Here is a 21766-nt window from a genome sequence, read left to right as displayed (position 1 = left end):
ATTTAGTTTAATCCTTTATCCAAGGTCACCACCTCTGGGTCTGGCTCTTACTGACAAGACCTCAATAAAGGTTGAAACCAGTCTGGGTAGTGGCCCTTCCTTTAATGCATAGCATTATACATGTCCGCAAGGAGATGTGCTTTGCATTATGGGAGATACTGAGATAAGGAATGATTTATCCCAATAAATATCAGGTGATATTTATTGGGATAAATATCAGGTGATATTTATTGGGATAAATATCAGGAAATAAACACCTTCCTGATATTTATTTTCCATACCCTTACCAAAGTCTTCCCATGACTTTTGTTTAGCTACTTTTACACATAGCTTAGCTCTCTTACATTTTTCTCTGTATTCTTTCAGGGCATCTGCAGACTTAGTGGCTAGGAACTTTTGGTATGCTTTCTTCTTTTCCACAACTGCTTCTTTAGCTTCTTGTCTCCACCATGGCATTCTTATTTTTCTATCCTTGCTGACTACTTCACCACATACCTGCCTAGCTGAATCAATCAATGTCTTCTTCAGAATGTGCCACTGAGATCCAAGGTTTGGTTCTTGTTTTCACTTTGCTTCATTTTTGTTTCAATAATGTTTGTATAGTTGAGTCTCCAATTTACTTGTAAAAGCTGCTCAATTTTAATTCTCTTGAACACTTTCTTACATACTGTTCTTTTTGACGTGCTATTCAATTTTTATCCTGCTTTGAACTAAATAATGGCCACTTCCAATTTCAAATCCTTGGTACACTCTTATATCCTGAACCAGAATGATGATATCACTATTAACAATAACGTAGTCAATGAGGCTTTTCTTATTTCTTGCGTGTTCTCTCCATGTGAACTTGTGTACATCTTTATGTTGGAACAAGGTGTTAGTAATGACTAGTCTGTGTCCCGAGCAGAAGCCCAGCAAATATACTATTATTATCAGCTTTGCCCTTTTCTCCAAATTTTCCTAAATGTTCCTATATCTTACGTATCTTATGTGAAGCAACAAAGCAATTGTCAGTGCACTTGACCATACTGTTTAATACTGTTTAATCTAAGTCTCAGTTCTGGGTTAGTCTCGGGGGGGGGGGGGGGAGTGAAAAGAAGGGAAAATAGTTGCATTGCATAAAGGAGGCTCCAAGACTGCTGTAGCAAATTACTGACCGATCAGCATATCAGGAGTCATCATCAAAATATTGGAGAAGTTGGTCAAGAGCAAAATACAGGAATGGATAGATGGAAATGGGATACTGTATGGGGGCAGCATAGTTTTGTGAAGGGTAGATCATGCCTCAGTAACTTGCTCACGTTTTATAATACAGTGATGGCCAAATTGGATAAGGGTAATGGGTTTGCAGTAATACTGCTAGACTTTGCAAAGGCCTTTGACGGGATACCACATGGAATCCTAATCAGTAACCTAGAGCACACAGGGATGGATATAGGATTGGGAGATGGAGAGATATCAGAAAGTAGTTTATTCAGGAGTAGAGTCCAAAAGAATTCCTGTGACTAGTGGTGTGCCGCAGGGTTCTGTTCTTGGACCACTGCTATTTAATTTGTTCATTGATGATATAGGACAAGATCTGACAGGAACTGTTCAGTAATTTGCTGATGATGCAAAGTTGGGTAGAGCAATAGTTAATACACATAATGTCAAAATTTTGCAGGATGATTTGCATAGATTGGCAGACTGGGCTAAGGAGAATGGATGTCAATTTAATGTTGCAAAGTATAAGGTTATGCATTTTAAGGTGAAAAGATTATCAGCAGTATACCATATTGGTGGAACTGTACTCCAGGAAGCCAGAGACTTGGGAATGTTAGTGGATATGGAGTTAAAGTTTAGGGGGGGGGGGGCACATAGCAAAAGTGGCTAAAGCAGCTCATCAGATCACTTGGTTACTGAAGAATACTTTGACGAGCAGAAACAAGCAGGTTATTGTTCCTCTTTATCAAGCCTTGATAAGTCCCCACTTGACTACTGTGTCCAGATTTGGGCACCACAGTTTCTTGGTGATGGGGAGGAGGTAGAGAGGATCCAGATGCGAGTGACCAAGATGGTAGCAGGTCTGTGAAATAAACCGTACAAGAACAGATTGAGGATTTGTGGGTTACAGAAACTGGTTGATAGGCAGAAAAGGGGGTGATATGATTAAGACATTCAAATTACTGAGGGGTTTATACAAAATTAATTGAGAGGAAATTTTTCAGAACAGGTGTGGTGTTGGGAGAACTAAGGCCATCCATGGAAACTGAGCAAGAGAGCAGTTAGGAAGGGTGTTAGAACTAGGTTTTTTACTTGGAGAGTGGTGAATGAATGGAATAAGCTGCAAGAGTCTATTGTGAATGCCATGGCTATGAATGAGTTCAAAGCAAAGTATAATAGATACTGTGCAGATGCTGAATAGTTCTTGACATGATGTTTAGGGCCTCCCTCAATGAGTTTAAGGACTCCTTGGAGTTGCTTATAATAATAATAATATATGCCTGGTGGGATTCATTTTCAACTCTGCTGTTCAGATCTCCAACAAGGATCACTGTTAACATTTTCTTTGTCAGCTGACTGTTCTAATGACAAAAAATTCCCCTACTTCTTCCTTAGAAGAAACTTCTGTGGAAGTATAGGCACAAATAAGTTTCATTTTCCATTTTGAAAATTTCAAACATAACTCTACTTGAAACACAAGAAAGTTTTAAAAATAATTAATGTTGATCAGCATTTACGGGTAACTGTAGACTCAACTATTCAAACATTACAGTTCAAAAACAAGGGCCAAACCTTGTAGGCTCTGTAAAAATTCTGAAGAAAACATTCAGTGATTCAGCTAGGGAGGCATGTAGTGAAGTTGTATGCAAAGATAGAAAAATAGGAACACTACTGTGAATACAAGTAGTAAAAGAAGCAGTCCTGGAAAAGAAAAGAGTATACTGAAAGTCCCTAGCAAGTAAGTCAGTAGACATTCTAAAATAATACAGAGGAAAAATGTAAGAGAGCTAAACCATATGTAAAAGTATCTAACTAAAAGCCATGAGAACACTTAGATAAGAGTATAAAAGATAAATATCAGAAAAATGGCATGGTGACATGAAAACTGAAGATAAAGATATTCTAGATGTCTGAAGTAATTACTCTGAAAGTAAGACCAAATAAGTAGTGACAGAACCATAGTAGAAATTTTTCAGTAGGGATGCAAACAAATAGAAAGGCATCAAAAATTTGCAATGTGGAAATGCAGCTGGTACAGATGATATTTGATCAGAAATGCTCAAATATGGAGGTATAAAAGTTTTGTAGTTGCTACACTGCATAATTCAGAAAGCCTGGTCAGGAGGTTGAATTCTCAATTATTGGAGTAATGCGCTCATAACATCCATCTGTAAAAAAAGGGAATAAAGATGAATGGGAGAATTGCAGAGGAATTTCTCTACTAAGTGTTCCAGGTAAGATTTATGCAAGCATACTGGAAAAGAGATTGAGAAAGATTGTGGAGGAAAAGATCGGAGAGCAAGCTGGATTCAGGCCAAATAGAGGTTGTGAAGATCAGAATTTAACTTTACGACAAGTAGCTGAGAAATCGTTGGAATATGACAAGGATCTGTACTTAAATTTTAAATTTTGTGGATCTGAAAAGGCATACAAGGTGCTGCTCTTCAAAACACTAAAATTATATGGAGTAAATTAAGCATTATACATAGTCTATATTCGAGCTGCAAGTCAGAAGTGAAGGAAATACGGTAAGATGGTATGATATAAAATCAAGTGTAAGATAAGAATGAACATCATCTCCACTCTTGATCATCTTCTGTATTAACTGTGTTATGAAAGAAAGTAGCATTAAACTTGATATCAAACTTTGCTTTATGTAGATGATATTGTACTCCTAAACACATCTTAAGAAAGTCTCCAGGATTTTTTTTTAACTAAATCACATAATAGCTGTAACAAATTTGGCATGAAAATCAGAAAAAGACAAACTAGGAAAATAGGCAGTAATGTAGAAAACTTCAGCTGCATTCTTAATTGTTGAACCTACAGAACAAGTAAAATATTTCAACTACATGGTGATCAAAATTAAAGTATCCCTGTTTAAGGCCTTGTGAAGCCACCCAGTGATCCAAGTGCAGAAATGAATTGGGTGTTATGCAGAAGTGATATCTCAAAAATTATGGGAAAAAATTCCAAAATTCACCACTCAATAAAAGTCGAAACTAGTCTGGGTAGTGGCCCTTCCCTTAATGCATAACATTATACATATCCTCAGGGAGATGTGTTTTGCATTATGGGAGATACTGAGATAGGAGTGATGTTATCTTGCTCCACCTTTGCAACAAGTTGCCTGGTAGTGTACCACCTTACCCCAGTCCTGAAGATATTTTCAGGTGCAAACTTTGTTTGCCCATACTTGGATAAAGGATTAAGCTTTTGCTTTGTCATAGCTACAGCATTGCCTGTGCATGGAAATTCAGCATGAAAATTCAGTCATTTTCATGCAGGATGGGGATTCAATCCATACAGGAGATTCTTCAAGAACATTTCATGGAAGCCAGATCTGTTTATTGGGATCATCCTGATAACTTACCAGTGCTGAAAGACAGCATAACGCAGCATGTGCAAAACATCAGTCCTAACAGCAGTATTCTGCAGCTGGTCAGGACTGATGATTGTGGCATACCAGGAAGGGTAGCCTGTGAATGCATAATGAAAGTGAATAAAAACATGTTATTTATGTTTGTGTTGCTTTTCTCTTTCTTACACACACACACACACACACACACACACACACACACACACACACACACACACACACACACACACACACACAGAGAAAATTACTACATCTACATTTGGTACATCATACAGTACCCCTAGTGGTGAATTTTGGACCCCCCCCACCAATCAGATATTGCGTCTGCAGTGATAGTAATGCACAATGTATTCCTGTACAGTTTCACAGTATTTGGGGCACTAGGCAGTGCTCCACAAGGCTGTAAACAAGGATACTTTAATAATTCTACAATAAAACAGTCATAATTTTAGAAAAGTTGGCACAGTGGAAAGCCAGGTGAATAAATTTATATGGAATAAGAGAGAAATTAGCAAAAGCATGAAAGTAGCAGTATACAAGACAGTGTTCAAACCACTTTTAACTGATGGATCTGAGAGATGGGTTAGAAATAAAATACTTGGTCGACGATTAGAAACATGAAAGCTCTGAGAAAAATTGGGGGCATGAATGGTATGATAATATTAAAAATGAAGAGATTGGTAAGTAACATGATACTGTTTGCATTCAGGAACATATGAGCAAGGCTAATCTAAACTAAAGGTGGCATGATCATTTAAACAGAATTAGAGAAGAAAGGTTAGCAAAATGGATTTTTGCTAACCTTTCTTCAACCAAAAAAGGCAGAAAAAGGGTCCAGAGGAAGACCAGCATCCAGGTAGATTGATTCAGTCAGAAGTTCCTTTGAAAAATGAAATGTTAGATGCAACAGTATTGGAGTAATGACAAGTAAAAGATTAATTTGGAGGAATATTGTTCATAGGAGATTAATCATCATCATCATCAAATTCCTGCCATGTACCCTCAAGGGGTGTACAGGATATGATAGTATTACATGAAAAAAATTACATCATTACTAACTTCCGATCTACAATTTTCCTCCAAATCAGTCTGTTACTTGTCAAGACTCCAACATTATCAGATCTTATATTTCTATCGTCTAAGGTGCATTGTACCGTAACAATCCACTGATATTTTGGTCTTCCACAGGGTCGTTTTGCTGTCAACCTGGCACAGAACACTTGTTTTGCTAATCTTTCTTCACCCATTCTGTTTAAGTGACCATACCACCTGAGATTAGCTCTGCTAACGCATTCCTGGATGCTGACAATGTCAAGATCTTTCCTAATATCCACGTTTTTAATGATATTGCCATTGATGCCATCTGTTCACGCCCCTAATCTTTCTCAGGACTCTCATATCTGCGGTCTCTAGTCTTTGTTCAAGTGTTTTACTTCTAAACCAGCTCTCAGATCAATAAGTTAAAATTGGTTTGAACACTGTCTTGTATACAGCTAATTTAGTGTTCTGACTAATTTCTCTCTTATTCCATGTGAATTTATTCAATTGACTTCCCACCATACCATTCTATTTCTATATTTAATTTATCATCTTCACTAAAAATCGTGCCTAAGTAGCTGAAATGTTTTACTTGTTCCACAGGTTCTCCATTCAAAACACAGTTGACATTTTCAATGATTCTGCCTATTTTCATTGTCTTTGTCTTTTTATTGCTGACCTCCATACCATATCTATTACAACAGTTATTCAATTTAGTCAGAGAATCTTGCAGACTTGTAGCGATTTTATTTAGAAGTATAACATCATCCGCATAAAGCAAAGAGCTGATATTAACATTTCCAATTTTGATATCAAGTTTAATACCACTTTCCTTCATAATGTGATTAATATAGATAATGAATAACAGAGGGGATAATGTACATCCTTGTCTCACACCAGATTTAACATTAAACCATCTTCCTGTACTTCCTTCAATTCTAACTGCTGACTTACAACACAAATAAAGATTAAGTATTGCTTGATATAATGCCCCATTGACACCATATAACTGTAGCATATTGAATATGCTTCTCTCTTGACACCTTGTCATATGCCTTTACCAGATCGACAAAACTTAAATACAGATCTTTGTTATATTCCCATGCTTTCTCAACTATTTGTTGTAAAGTGAAGATCTGATCCTGACAGCCTCTATTTGGCCTAAATGTAGCTGGCTTGTTCTTCACCAAGCTTTTCTTCCACAATTCTTTTTAACCGTTTCTCAAGTATACTTGCATAGATCTTGCCAGGAACACTCAGTAGAGAAATACCTCTGCAATTCTCAGATTCAGTTTTATTTCTCTTTTTATATATGGGTACTACGAGAGCTCTACTCCAATCATCGGGAATTCGTCCCTCTGTCCAAGCTTTCTGAACTATGCATTGCAGCCACTGCAAGACTTTTATACCACCATACATCAGCATTTCTGGTCGAATATCATCTACTCCTGCTGCCTTTCCACATTTCAAGCCTTTGATGGCTTTTTCCACTTCAAGTATGGATATGTATTCCTGACTGCATGCCTGGTCAGTGTTTTTTAGAACTGCGCTGTCATCAATGCTTGTTTCATTTAGCAGTTTTTCAAAGTAATTACTCCATACTTCAAGGATATCTTTTTCTCCCATTTTCATGTCACCTTTATCATCTCTAATTTCTTTTACAGTACTCTTTCCTCCATTCCTAAGCTTCTTCAACAAACTCCAGAATATTTTGCCACCTTCTTGATATTTATTTTCTATATTCTTGCCAAAGTCCTCCCATGACTTTTGTTTAGCTAGTTTTACACAGTGTTTAGCATTCTTGCATTTGTCTCTGTATTCTTCACCAATCGACCAACCTTTGCCGGCAAAGGTTGGTCGATTGTTAGAGCTGCTACTAATGACTCAGTTAAGTAAGTTTGAGCGCAGTTTGTAGTTGGAAGGGGACCAATCTTTCGATGCTGTTGGCACACTCTCCCTCGATGAGTCTTTGGACTCTCTGGAGGTGTCAAATAACAATAATAATAATAATTCTCTAAGAGCACAAGCTGACTTATTTGCTAGGAACTTTTGCTATGCTTTCTTTTTTTTTCTTCACTGCCTCTTTAACTTCCTGTGTCCACCATGGAGTTCTAATTTTCTATCCTTGCAGACAACTTCACCACATGCCTCTCTAGCTGAATCAATCAGGGCTTTCTTCAAGGCTTGCCAATGAATCTTCAAGGTTTGATTCCTGTTCTCAAACTCTTTCATTTTTTCTTCAATAATCTTTGTGTATGTTAGTCTACAGTTCACATCCGAGAGCTGCTCAACTTTTATTCGCTTTAAAACTTTCTTACATGTTATTCTTTTCAATATGAAATTCAATTTTATCCTGCTCAAGACTAAATAGTGATCACTTCCAATTTCAAATCCTCTGTACACTCTGATGTCCTGCACCAGGGAGAAACACATCATATCAACAATATCATAGTCAATGAGACTTTTCTTACTCCTTGCCTCTTCTCTCCATGTGAATTTGTGCACATTTTTATGTTGGAACATGGTGTTAATAATAACCAGTCCATGTCCTGAGCAGAAATCCAACAGATATTTGCCATTATTATTAGCTTTGCTCTTTTCTCCAAATTTTCCCAAAATATTTTTGTATGTCTCACAATCATTTCCTACTCTGCTATTTAGATCTCCAACAAGGACCAACTTTTCCTTTTTCATTGTGTCAGTTGCTTTTTCTGAAGCCTCAAAAAATTCCTCCACTTCTACCTTAATAGAACCTTCTGTGGGACCATAGGCACAAATAAGTCTCATTGTCCAGTTCCCCATTCTCATATTTGTCCACATTACTCTACTTGAGACTGACTGCCATTCAAGAAGATTAATCTCGTATTTTGTGATGAATACTATGGCTACTCCTTCTTTTCCTTGATTGTCATTGCCTGAATATAACATTTTGTATTTATTGCTCAGAAAGATCTCACCAGTTTTTGTCTTAATGTAAACTTAATCATGTAGTGCTGTCATAATAGCCTGAACATTCCTTGAGAATACATATCAGGAAACTGATGATGAAATTTATTTATCACTATATAAATGTATAATTACATAATGGTAATTTCAAATAATTTTTGCAACAGCTTATTATCATATAGGACATCTTCACACATCCTAATTATAGCCTAAATTTGATAGGCTATAAGTGTCTATTTAATGTGATTTGAAGATCCCACCCTCCTGTAACAAAATAATGCCTCTAATTTCTTCAAGCAATAAAAATAGGTCACCATAGCTCTATATATGCTGAAGAGATATCAAAAAGTGGTATATGGAGGGGTAGAATTAAGGCAAAAACAGGTGACTAGTAGTGTGCTGCAGGGTTCAGTGCTGGCATTGCTGTTTAATTTGTACATAAATGATATAGGAAATCACCTGAAAGGAAATATTCATTTGGCTGATGATGCAAAATTAGGTAGAGTAACAGTTAATCACGGTGATGTGGAGAGCATGCAGGCTGATTTACATAGGCCGTCAGTATGGGCAAAAGATAATGGGTGTCAAGTTTAATGTCAAGAAATGTAAAGTTATGCATTTTGGGATAAATAGATTACAAACCGTGTATCATATTGATGGCGCTGTACTTCACGAAATAGATGATGCTAGAGATTTAGGGATGGTGGTAGACAGAGAGTTAAAGTTTAGAGGATATATTGCTAGGGTTGCTAAGGTAGCCCATAAGATTACTTGGCTATTGAAGAATACATTAATAAGTAGAAATAAAGACATTGTTATTCCTATTTATAAGGCCTTGATACACCCACATCTGGATTACTGTGCATAAGTCTGGTCCCATGGATTTCTTGGTGATGAGAAGCCCTGGAGAGGATTCAGAGGCAAGTGACCAAAATGGTGAGGGGCCTGTAGAATGTTCCCTATGAGGATAGACTGAGAGTGTATGGACTGCAAAAGTTGGTTGACAGCAGAAAACGAGGGAATATGATAGAGACATTTAAGTTGCTTAAAGGGTTTTATAGAATAGATGCAGGGGAAATGTATCAGCACTTGGCTAGAGGGACCAGAATAAGGGGTCATTTCTGGAAGTTGAATAAAGACGTGGTTAGTAGGGGTGTGAGAAAAAGATTTTGCTTGGAGAGTTGTGAATGAGTTGCCAGAGTCAGTTGTGAGTGCTTTTTCTGTTAATGGGTTCAAGGAGAGGCATGATAGATTGTGTGGATAGACTGGGTCTCCCACAATGAGTCTTCAAGACTCCATGGAGGTGCCCATATAATAACACACACACACACACACACACACACACACACACACACACACACACACACACACTATATTCTAATGCATACCACAAATTTTCAATTGAGCTCAGATCTGGAGTGTAAGCAGGAAAGATGATTATGTTCCGCAAACCATTGAAATAAGCAGTGCTTTAAAAAAACGTTTAATTTTCTTGACCAAAAAGCTCTGGAATGACTTTAAATCGGATTATATTGATCAAGTTCATATAATAAACACTATGTTATACCAACTAGTTTCACCAACTAAGGCTGTTGGCATCTTCAGGGTACATAACTGATGTAAGGCACTAAAAAGCAAAAAACTGTTACAAATTATAATCAACCGATTCCAATTACATTAAACAAAGAACAGAGCATGTACAATACATGCATAGAGCGTGCATGATCTCACTTGTTGTTGTTGTTATTTAGGAACGTACTATAGCTGGCACTGTAATTCAGTTCTGGCGAGTTAAGAGATCTAATAAGGGTCATCCAGATCACAGGTAAAATTAGTCCTTGGTTCCTGTTAAGGTTTTGTATGCAGTGGGCAACTATTGTGGCCTTTTTAAAAATTCGGGGGCGGAAGTCCTACTCTATGTAAGGAATTGTGCTTCTATCCCACTCTATGGTATGGTTCATTCTTGAGAAATGAAAAGCTAACCCCGATTTTTCTTCTCTGTTATTATTGATGTCACCTATGTGTTCTTTTTGCCTAATTTCAAGGCTCCTTGAAGTTTGGCCAATGTAATTCAAGCCGCACGAGCAGGGTATGTTATAAATTCCAGCATATTTGAAGAAAGGATGGCTATCTTTTGGAGATCTTAAGAATTGTCTAATCGTTTCTGTAGGTTTAAAGGCCATTCTTATTTTATGTGGTCTAAGGAGTCTTGCAATCTTATTGGAAACTGTCCCTAAGTATGGAATGACGATGGTAGAAATATAACGTATATCATCTCGTTGTCTTTGTCGGGGTTCAGAGAAAAGTATCTTCTGGACGAGTCTTCGAGGAAATCCATTCATGGTAAGGTTGGTAGATATCAGAGATAGTTCTTCCTGGAGGTCTTGTTGATCTGTTGTAAGGAAAGAGGCACGGTTCTTCAGCATCTGTACAATACTAAGTTTCCGAGAAATGTGGTGGAAAAAGTGAAATGTAAATAACGTCCTGTATTGGTAGGTTTGCAGTAAACTGAGAGGTTGATACCACTATTCGGAAGCTTCTTAATTAAAGTGTCCAGAAATGATAACTGGTTATCATTTTCAAGTTCTAGAGTGAATTTGATTGTGTGGTGTAGAGAGATGATTTTGTTAAGAAAGTCGAACAGGTCCTTTTTTGTGTGGTTCCAAACAATAAAGATATCGTCCACGTATCTCCACCATACTCTGGGTTTATGGTCTGTTTGAGATAAGATTTTACTTTCAAAATCCTCCATAAAGAGATCAGCACGAGATGGAGCTACCCATCGCAAGGTCAGTCAATTGCTGATATTTGGTTTTATTCCATAAGAAAAAGTTTGATGTTAAACAATGACGGAACAGAGAAGTAATGTCTTGTGGGAGCAAACTTCCTAAAATGTTGATGCTTCCTCCACAGGGATGTTAGTGAATAGAGATGCAACATCTAGGCTGGCGAGTAGATCCGTATTGGAGATAGAGATGTTGTTCAGTTTCTCAACGAAATGTTGCGAATTTCGTATATAGGTATTCGAATTATGGATGTGTGGTTTGAGGAGGCCTGCCAGGTGTTTAGATAACAGATAAGTTGGCGAATTGATTCCATCTACAATCGGGCGTAGTAGTCTATAGTCTAGGTGTTAGTGGATGCATGGATTTCAATCTTCGTTTTAAGTCTATAGACCAGCTCACCATGTGACGTATTAAATCGTTGGTGTCATTGTGATTCTTTAGTGTTGGATATGTGACTAGGACACGGTAGGTTGATGTATCTGACAGTAGGCTGTTAATCTTATCTTCGTAATCACTGGTGTTTAAAATCACTGTTGAATTTCCCTTACCTGCCTTCAATATGATAATGTCTTTCTTTTTCTTCAAACTATACGATGTTATTTTTTCCAGAGTAGTGATATTTTTGTTAGGAGTTCTGGAAGATGATACTACTTTTTAATCTAATATCATTAGCTATGGGTTCCGGTAACGACGAGACTGCCTTTTCTATATACAAATGATATCCACTTTAGGGACATGATCGGGTGTTATCGCAAAATCAAAACCTTTTTTAAGTATATTAATCTCTGGTTTTATTAATACGTGATCCGATAAATTAAAAATAACTTTGCTGTCTGGTAGAGAAGGTTTTGACTTAAAACGTTTTGTATAAAGATCGTTACATTTTTTTATTTGGTTTCGTTTGCTTGTTGTAAAGGCTTTATCAAAGCTATTAGTGACCATTCTGTCCAAATGCGACCATATATCTTGGTCTAAAGTACTAGAGATATTGTCATAAATCTGACAACATTCTAAATCTATTTGGCTTAAAAGAAATCTAGTATGCTGTATTCGTTCACGTAGAAGTGCAAAAGATGTTTTAAAATAAATATGTTCTGCTTGCCTTGAATGGAATTGTTCTTTTAAAAATAGAAACTTTGGAAAACTTAACAGGAACCAAGGACTAATCTTACCCGTGATCTGGAAGACCCTTATTAGATCTCTCAACTCGCCAGAACTGAATTACAGTGCCAACTATAGTACGTTCCTAAATAACAACAAGTGAGATCATGCACGGTCTATGCATGCATTGTATGCGCTCTGTTCTTTGTTTAATATAATCGGAATCAGTTGATTATAGTTTGTAACAATTTTTTACTTTTTAGTGCCTTACATCAGTTATGTACCCTGAAGATGCCAACAGCCTTAGTTGGTGAAACTAGTTGGTATAACATAGTTGTTTATTATATGCACTTGATCAATATAATTCCATTTAAAGTCATTACAGAGCTTTTTGGTCAAGAAAATTAAACATTTTTAACATGAATAGAATCCATGGGGAAACCAAAAGAAAGGTACGCTGTTTTGAACTCATCAAATGTAAAAAGGTCAAACTATTAAATCACCTCACTTTTTTGTAAAGATGTCGAGACAACAAGATTATTCCCAAGTTTCTATTTTTAAAAGAACAATTCCATTCAAGACGAGCAAAACATGTTTATTTTAAAACATCTTTGGCACTTCTACATGAACGAATACAGCATATGTACAGCAGCTGCAGCACATCTATAACAGGGTCCAAAATTCCGTCTTCTTTCTTAAAAAACTTGTACAAGTGCATTATTTTTTGATTTACCTTGTAAAGGTTCATGTCACTGTCTTGCAGGTCCAAACTTAATTCAGACAATTCTTGGAGAGTGTCACACATCAATCCTAGATCCAATAAAAAGTCTGTAGATGTTATTTTTCTTCTTAAGCCATCATAAGTACATTTATCATTTTTATCTCTCCAAGGATCATGCAGTGCATCTTCAAAATGATGCCCTAGAGATTCAAAATTTTTTCACACAGCTAAAACTGAACGGAAACTAGATGACACCCATCCAGTACTTAAAATTCTTCCAATTTTCAGCAGATCAACCTCTAGTGATTCTGCACACAAATGCAACTTTCTACTGTTTTTTGGTGAGGCATGGTATAGGACACAAAGTTCATCAATAAATGATTTGAATCTATTGATTCCTGAAATTTCCTTTATAGCATCACTTACTGATAATTCTAGTCTGTGATTAGCACAATGCCAAAAGTATAATAGAAGGAAATTTTTCTGACAACAATTTTTTCACTCCACTTTTACCCTAACATCACAGCAGCACCATCACATGCTAGAGAAACTAAATATTTTTTAAAATAATCTTTTGTCATCCCATAATAGTTAAGACATTGGAGTAAGGAATCAAATACACTTTTTGCCGTTACTTTTTCAAATTCGATCAAGTGTCCAAAAATAAATTTATCGGTGAATTAATTCCAACACCTTCGATACAGCATCGAATATACACTACGAGAGTGGTTTTATTGCTTATTGTTGTTGTTGCTGATTCATCAGTTATCAATGAATTATATTTTTGGATTGAGCGATTTCTTTAAACACATTTTTTCTCATTTCTTCACTTACATGATTCACAATATTAATACATGCATTTGTTGAATATAGAATACGACCCATTTCAATTCCGTTCAGTTCCTGCAGATCAATTTCACTTTCAAAATTATGGAATGATTGGTTTTCCTTTGCTACTTTATACGCAGTTCGAAAAATTTTTGTGGTTATTTCTTTTTCATGAGATAATGATTTTAAAAAAACCTTTCAAGGGTCTTTTTTTCGGCTTCAGAAACAATTTTTAATGCTGCTTTGTGTGCAGCAGATTCTCTGTGATCGAACATATTTTATCGAAGTGAGCTCATCTGTAGCTTCCTATCTTTGCCAGAATATGTAATCTCGTTGTTGGCCCACTCTTTGGAAATTTTCATTCCCATCTTTGTTTCAATTCCAAGAGTTCTAACTTTTCTGCAAGGCATACAGCCAAGTTTCTTTTTGCAAATATACATCCATTCATTTTTCGAGCAAAAATCATTTTTTTGATCTAATGTCCAGCAATTCGGCCAGTCATTTTCAGTTTGGCCTTGCCCCTCAAGATTAACTTGAGTTGATTCGAAAACATCAACTGGCACCATTATTTCCATATTTTTTGACGTCGTGTCTGTTATTATTCTGGGCTTTTTATTAATGGGACTGGTGGTTGAAAAGTAATTGGAAGTAAAGCCAAATGTAGAATTGTGAAAATAACAATTATCTTTGAATAGAAATGCACAATTAATCATTTAGATAATGTGGTAGCATTTTGAGCCCTCCGTAGCTTAGTCGTTATAGATGAAGCTCTTTGGTCGGAAAGACCTGTGTTCGATTCCCGTCAGTGACACAAGGAATCTTTATTTGGTCTCTTTCGATGGAAGGTGATTTAGCCAGTCTCATAGAGAGATAGGGGAATTTTTCACATGGAAACGTGGGTTTTTTTCACCCCCCCCCCCCAGAACAGGCAAACTGGCCATGTGAACACATGCAACTACAGACATAGGACACACTGGGAGGTATAGGGCCAACCACCTTATCCTTGAGATGGTTGTGGTTGTAAGAATTAAAAAAAAAAAAACCCTCAACACCATAAAAGGTAGAAGAGGAGGATTAAGAAAGAAGGTAGCATGTTGCTGACTCTTCAACAATATCAGCAGGTCTCATTAATGTGCCATACATGAATATTCTGAAGTCAATTATTGCATATCTTGCAGACTGGAATGGAAGCTATACATGTAAAGTCTACATCTATGATGGTTTTCCCCATACATGCAAGACTGTCAAATGAAATGATAAATCTTGATTCTCCCAACCATAGGATCTTTTACAAGTCTTAAAAGTCCAAAAAATATATGGAGATATAAAAATTACAATATTGATCACTTTTTCTAGTTTGGTCAAAATGTTTTTGTCATTCTTTACCAATGGAGTAATTATTGCTAATTAAGATGTTTTTAATGAAATACTTATCCCTTAAAAATTACTATAGAAATTACAGATATTTAAAAAGGATACTATTGGATTTGAGATCACGATGAATTATATTCTTTGCATGAAGGTAACTACAAAATAATTGCATGAAAAATATTAAAATTTCTGTAAATGAATTCTCTGTATAATTTAAAATTACAAAGTTAAATGAAAAATGCAATAAGAATTAATTTCTGGAAAAATTTAGCTCAATAGATGGACAAAACTTTCTGGAATGGGAAGGGGAAATTGCATATTTGATTAAAAAAAAAAATACCACAAACAAAAAAGGAGAAAGGTTAGTAGCTATGTAAATATGCTTGCATATTTCTGAATAAAATATCAGTGCACTGTAGAAGATCATTGTGAATGAGACATAGAATGGTGTTGATTTATAAGATTTTTTTTTTTAGAAGTGAAAATTATTTTTATATGCATGCATAAATAATACTCATATAAATAATACATGTGAACATGTGAATTATTTATGCATGCATCAGTACTGTAATGAAGTTCATACAGTGAGCAGTACAGACTTGCTTTGTTCATCATAAAATTTTAATGTGTGTCAGTATTAATACTGCAGTGTTTAATTGGTTTCAATGAAATGCAGTTGAATATTTAGTGAGGCCAAACAGGCAGCCTTTGGCAAATCTCGTCTGTTTTAAGAGATTTTATTCAAGTCAAACATTTTTAATTTGCTTCATCAATTTTCAATATTATTAATGTAAGGAAATTTATACCAGTCTATTCCTTGCTAGGCATATTTTTCACAAAGTAATTATTAAAGTATGAAGCTAGCACTTCCTTCATCTGAAGGTACAGAAGTACATATATTAAAGATGCCAAGAAATTATATTCTTAGTTTCATCCTTTATCCAAGTGTAACCAAACAAAATTTGCATGTGAAGTAACTTCAACTAGGCTACTTGTATATCGAGGCTAATGACTTCACATCAACTGCATTAGTATCCCATAATGCAAGGCACATATCCTTACAGAGATGTATAATATTGTGCATTATGGGAAGGGCCACTAGCCAGTAGAGATACAAGGTTGAAGTAATGCAGAAGTCATATATTTCCCATATAAAAGCAGTCAAAAGATGTCACACCTTATTATTAAAAAAATACTCTGGATTAGAAATACTACGACAACTGATGTGAAGTCATTAGCCTCTATATACAAATAGCTCAATCATGAAGTCACTTAACATGCAAACTTTGTTTGCTTACATTTGGATAAAGGATGATACCAAGAATATAATTTCTTGGCATCTTTAATTTATAGTATAACCAAGTGAAAAAAACTTTCAACATCTATCTCTAATCCAGATAATCCAGAGTATTTTAGTAATAAGGTATGACATCTTTTGACTATTTGTATATGGGAAATATGTGACTTCTGCATTACATCAACCTTGGTATCTCTTCTGGTTCTGACTCCCACTGATGAGACCTCAATAAAGGTTGAAACTGGTCTGGGTAGTAACCTTTCCCATAATGCATAGCATTATGGGAAGTAAGGATATGTGGCTTGTATTATGGGATATTAAGGCAATTGATGTGAAGTTATTAGCCTCTATATACAAGTAGCCCAGTTTGCTTACACTTGGATAAAGGATGAAATCAAGTGAAAAAAACTTTAAAACATCTATCTCTAGTACAGCAATACAAAAGTTTCCAAAGACTGGCTGCAAACAGTACCCAGGAATAAACCTGAACACTTCAGCAAAAAAAAAAAAAAATCTGCTGGTGAATAATTCTGTTACTATATACTCTGACAGGCTGTACCTAGAGAGAGAGAGAGAGAGCGAGACTTTAGCAGCTCACAAGAAACACTATCAAGGCTAATCTAATATTGAGGTCTGGATGCTCCCTATGTCCACAAATCCTCTGCCCCTACTGCATGCACCATTCTATAAATTTTAATTATGTTCTAAAATGAAAGACAGTATAAAAATTTATAGTGTTATTGCAGTTAAAAAACTTTCCCCACAAATACACACACGCACGTGCGCTATCTGCCAATAATTGTCCGAACATCCCTGTTATTTTAAAGTTATGGAACATTCCAGGTTTGTTAATAACATAAAACCGGCGTACAGATAGTAGGAAGCAGTATTTCACCATAGTAGTTGAACACACGTGATATGGCAAGACAACGTGAACTCAGTAACTTTGAAAGAGAGGTGTCATCGTGGGATATCACATTGGTGGCATCTCCATACATGCTATTGCCACTCAACTGGAGCATCCAAAATCAGCAGTTGGCGATGTGATCAGCAAATGGAGATGTTCTGACATCACTATTGCAGGAAAACACCCAGGCAGCCAGTAAAAATGGCTGACAAGTACAGGAGGGTGTTTTTGGCACACAAAAACCCGTTACAATCGGCACAGACTGACCTGTGATGAGTTCCAGAGCGCCAATAAAACCATGGTAAGCACTAATACCATATCGAAAAAACTCCATTTACTGGGTTCCGCAGAAGGGCAGTGGCACACAAGATGAACATCAAAACAATGAACAAAGATGGCTCGTCTGGCCTGGTGCAAAGAGAAAGAACTTTCGGACGTGTAAAATGCTATGCATAATGGGAAGGGTCAACCCAGACTGGTTTCAACCTTTATGTTGAGGTCTCATCAGTGGAAGCCAGACTTTGGAGAGATACCACAGTTGAAGTAATGCATAAATCATATATCATAATACAAGTAGCCAAAAGGTGCTTGAACTTATTAATAAAAATGAGAGAAAGATGTTGGAAGCTTTTTTTACCTTGGTTCTACTATACATTAAAGAGACCATAAGATATATGATAAAATATAAGATAAACTAAAACATAAAGATAAGATAAAATAAAAATATATTTGCATGTGAATACATTTCACGTGCAAAACATTGTTTTTCTTCCTTGGGGATTAAAACTAAGTATATTATTTCTTGGCATCTTTAATATAACAATAGGAGTAGTTTTACTAGAGTTAGTAAACTTCACCATATATGCATCATAAGAAGGCCTAAACATTAGCCATCACAGATTTCAAACCTCATGAAGCTATTTAAATGAAGAATATCTACAGCTCTGCTTTTCTTATTTTCCTTTCCACACTAGAATTATTAGATCATCTTCATCTCCCATAATTTATCTTTTCCAGATCAGAATAGTCCTAAGTATACTGTGTACAACTCACCTTTGGGTAACTCAGCTCACAATTTGGTTTGGTTATTCTCTTCTGTAAAAGATATTTCTACTGTTTTTATTCAACTTTGAAGTCATGTACCAAGTTTCGAGTTAAAAAAAAAAGAAAGAAAAGTTAAAACAAGGAGATCATAACTGGAATTCAACAAAATCCCATTTTCCTCCTCTGCTTAGAGTCAACCTTTCAATAGATTTAATTTGTGGTGGTGGGAGGGGAACCAGAAGAATAAAGTCTCTTTGTGAAAATTACTGGAACAAAGATTTTGATCTGAAAGGATGGGGGAAAAAGAGGTATTCTTGACATGCTGATCACCACAATTCTGGACAAATGTCATCATGAAAAGGCTCTGAGAATGTTTTTGATTTTTCCAGAGTACTTTTCTAGACATTCTTGTGTTCAAAAGATGGATTTTCATCTACAGGCTTTCCTACTATACAGGGGTGTTTCAAGTTAACTCTTGTCTATCTATTTCTCACTGCAAATTATAAGTGATCTTTTCTTATTGAAAAATCCAGGTACTATTTAAATGAAGAATATCTACAGCTCTGCCTTTCTTATTTTCCTTTCCTCAAGAATCAACATTCCATGCAGGGCATAAATCATAATTTATGATACCTGCATTCCAGCTGTACCCCCCCCCCATTTGTCTGAGAAAACCCAGCTAAGACCAATTTTATGACTGGAGAACTTAATGGCCCTATTTCAAGTGGTGATAAGCTTCTGATATATAAAACAGCCTTGGAAAACAGAAAAATATACAGAAAACTAAAATCTTCTATGCGAAAAAAAAAAAAAATAAATAAAATAAAATAAAATAAATTAAATAAATTATAAAAGCATTCCCATTCACAATTACACAGTTTTCATCGAAAAGTAGCTCATTGAAAAAGTATGTTAGCATACTTTTTTGTATTCTTAATATAAAACAAAGATGTGCAGCGAACCATAATTTTGCTGAAGCACCAAATCCAAATATTTGTTTAAATTTCACTGAAACACCAAATATTTGGCCAATGTATACCAAATTAAATTTTATAAACAAATGTTTTGGGGGGAAAATGTACTCAGTAAAATTGATAAAAAATTTTTAATGAATGTATATTTTTACTGTTCAAAGCATTTGTTTATAATATTTACTTTAGAATGTTCAAAATTTAATTTATTACTTCTCAGCTGAATATTCAGTGCTTCAGACAAATTGCGGAATGAAGAAAGATTAAAAAATATGTGTATTAATACTTTGCCTAATAATGTGTAATCACATGAATATGCAAAAATAAAAAGAACAATCCTTATTTCATAGCTGAATATACACTATGTTAACAAAAGTATTTGGACACCTTATTTACTATGCAAATTTCAGATCCTATCACATATATTCAGGGAGTGTCTGCACAAGTCTCGTAATAAAAGATGGGATGTGCTGCATGCTTTGCAATGTACTTGATGTCACAATGTCATGTTTAGCTGAACTGACAAACCTTCCAATGTAGGATGCTACTTGGCTGGGTATCACATCAGTGGTCTTTCTGTTTGTCATATTGCTACCATCTCAGTATAACGAAATCCCCTGTTGCTTATTTCATTCATAAATGGAAAGTTAATGGTGCTACCACAGCGAGAAAATACCCTGGGAAGCCACTGACTCCCGGATAATGATCGATGAGCTCTGTCTTGGAATGTTTGAGCATCCAGCATGTCATCAGCGGAGGACCTTGCAGTCAACTGGAAAATGCTGCAGGTACATCTGTCAGCACTAGAACTGTCTGCAGATAGTTGCATGTCTTAGGTTACCATGATAGAGCTGTGCAAACAAGCCACACATCATCTCCCTCAATTCAAATGATGTTTAGACTGGTGTCTTTCACACCGTTCCTGGACCATAAATGATTATTAAAGAATTCTGTGGAGCGATGAATCATTCTTTCAAATGTTTCACTCTGATGGGTGAGCTTGGCTCTTGAGATTACACAGGGAACAGTTCCAACATCATTCCAGTGGTGGAGTTTGGTGGAAGCTCGATAGTGGTATGGGGGTGTTTCAGTTGGATGGGGATTGACCTATTAGTGTATGTGCCCAAAACCATGATGTTTAATTGTTATCTGGATATCCTGGACAACTTCTTGCAGTGGAATTACACACAGTGCACTTCCACTGCACTGTGTATATGAGACAGGTTTCCAAAAAACAACGTTGAAGAGTTGGAGTGACCAATTCACAGTCCAGACCTCAATCACATCTTTGGAATGAATTAGAACGCCAAATTTGCTCTAGACCACAGCAGCCGTCATCTGCAATGGGAGCAGTTTTGCATGAGGAATGGAAAAATATTCCAGTTGTGTATCAGAAATTGGTTGAAAGCATGCCCCAAAGAAGTTATTAAGGTCAAATTACGGCCAAAGGCAGTCCCGCTTGGTACCAGAAAAGTAATTAAAACACTTTTTTTTTTTACCACAACTAAGTGTCCAAATACTTTTGTCAATGTAGTGTATAAATATATAGAGAGAAACTTTGAAAGTTTCAAAAATTGACCAAAGATCTCAAGAATACAATCCTCAGCATTGGAATTGTATTAGCTAGCACAAAGACACTAAAAGACAAGAGTGCTGTGCAGGCATCTGTGTATTAGCTTTTTATTAGTGCTTTGAATTAAGGTTTCACTGATGGCAGTTTCAAACTGTTGGTTCTTATCAGAGATCAGACAGTCCTTAAAATGCCAAGAGCCCTCATTCAACACCAAAGCAATTCTGTTTCAGAGAGGTGAATTTTTCACAAGTGAACAGAGGCCAGTGAGTAGGAGTAATTATCAAAGAAGAGCCTAAAAGTCTTCATTTTGGCATTGTAAAATAATCAGACCAATTCATATTTCATAGCAAAAAAAATATATATATACAGAAACTTGGGAGGAGTGGTGCAGACTAAGACAACCTGCGTCACTCTTCTCTTCCAATTCCTGCATTGATGACTGGACAAAGTTTCTTCCACTCCACAAAGAACGGCTCCCTTCATGTCTCCTATAATCTTTCAACAAAAAGAAATCCAAAGAGTCCAGAAAAACCTGAACTCAAACAAGGCATCTAGTCCTGATGGTATCCCTCCTATTGTGCTAATAAATTGTGCCACAAGACTA

At 36.0% G+C, this 21766-nt stretch overlaps 1 protein-coding gene across 1 annotated transcript in view; it reads right to left on the bottom strand.

The window, feature by feature from the left end:
* Positions 1 to 21766, bottom strand: part of LOC150109194 (serine/threonine-protein kinase A-Raf-like) — a 344481-nt gene that overhangs the window by 68891 nt on the left and 253824 nt on the right. The window contains exon 14 of the mRNA XM_090411929.1: positions 15479 to 15525. Within this exon, the coding sequence (XP_090268055.1) occupies positions 15479 to 15525 (47 nt within the window). The remainder of the gene's footprint in view (positions 1 to 15478; positions 15526 to 21766) is intronic.

Source organism: Typopeltis vanoorti, chromosome 2, assembly GCF_054136105.1.
Source record: "Typopeltis vanoorti isolate ZY-2024b chromosome 2, IOZ_Tvanoo_1.0, whole genome shotgun sequence".
NCBI classification, from domain to species: Eukaryota; Metazoa; Arthropoda; class Arachnida; order Uropygi; family Thelyphonidae; genus Typopeltis; species Typopeltis vanoorti.
The sequence above is the reverse complement of the archived record's forward strand: the minus strand, read 5'-3'. Positions and strand labels throughout refer to the sequence as shown.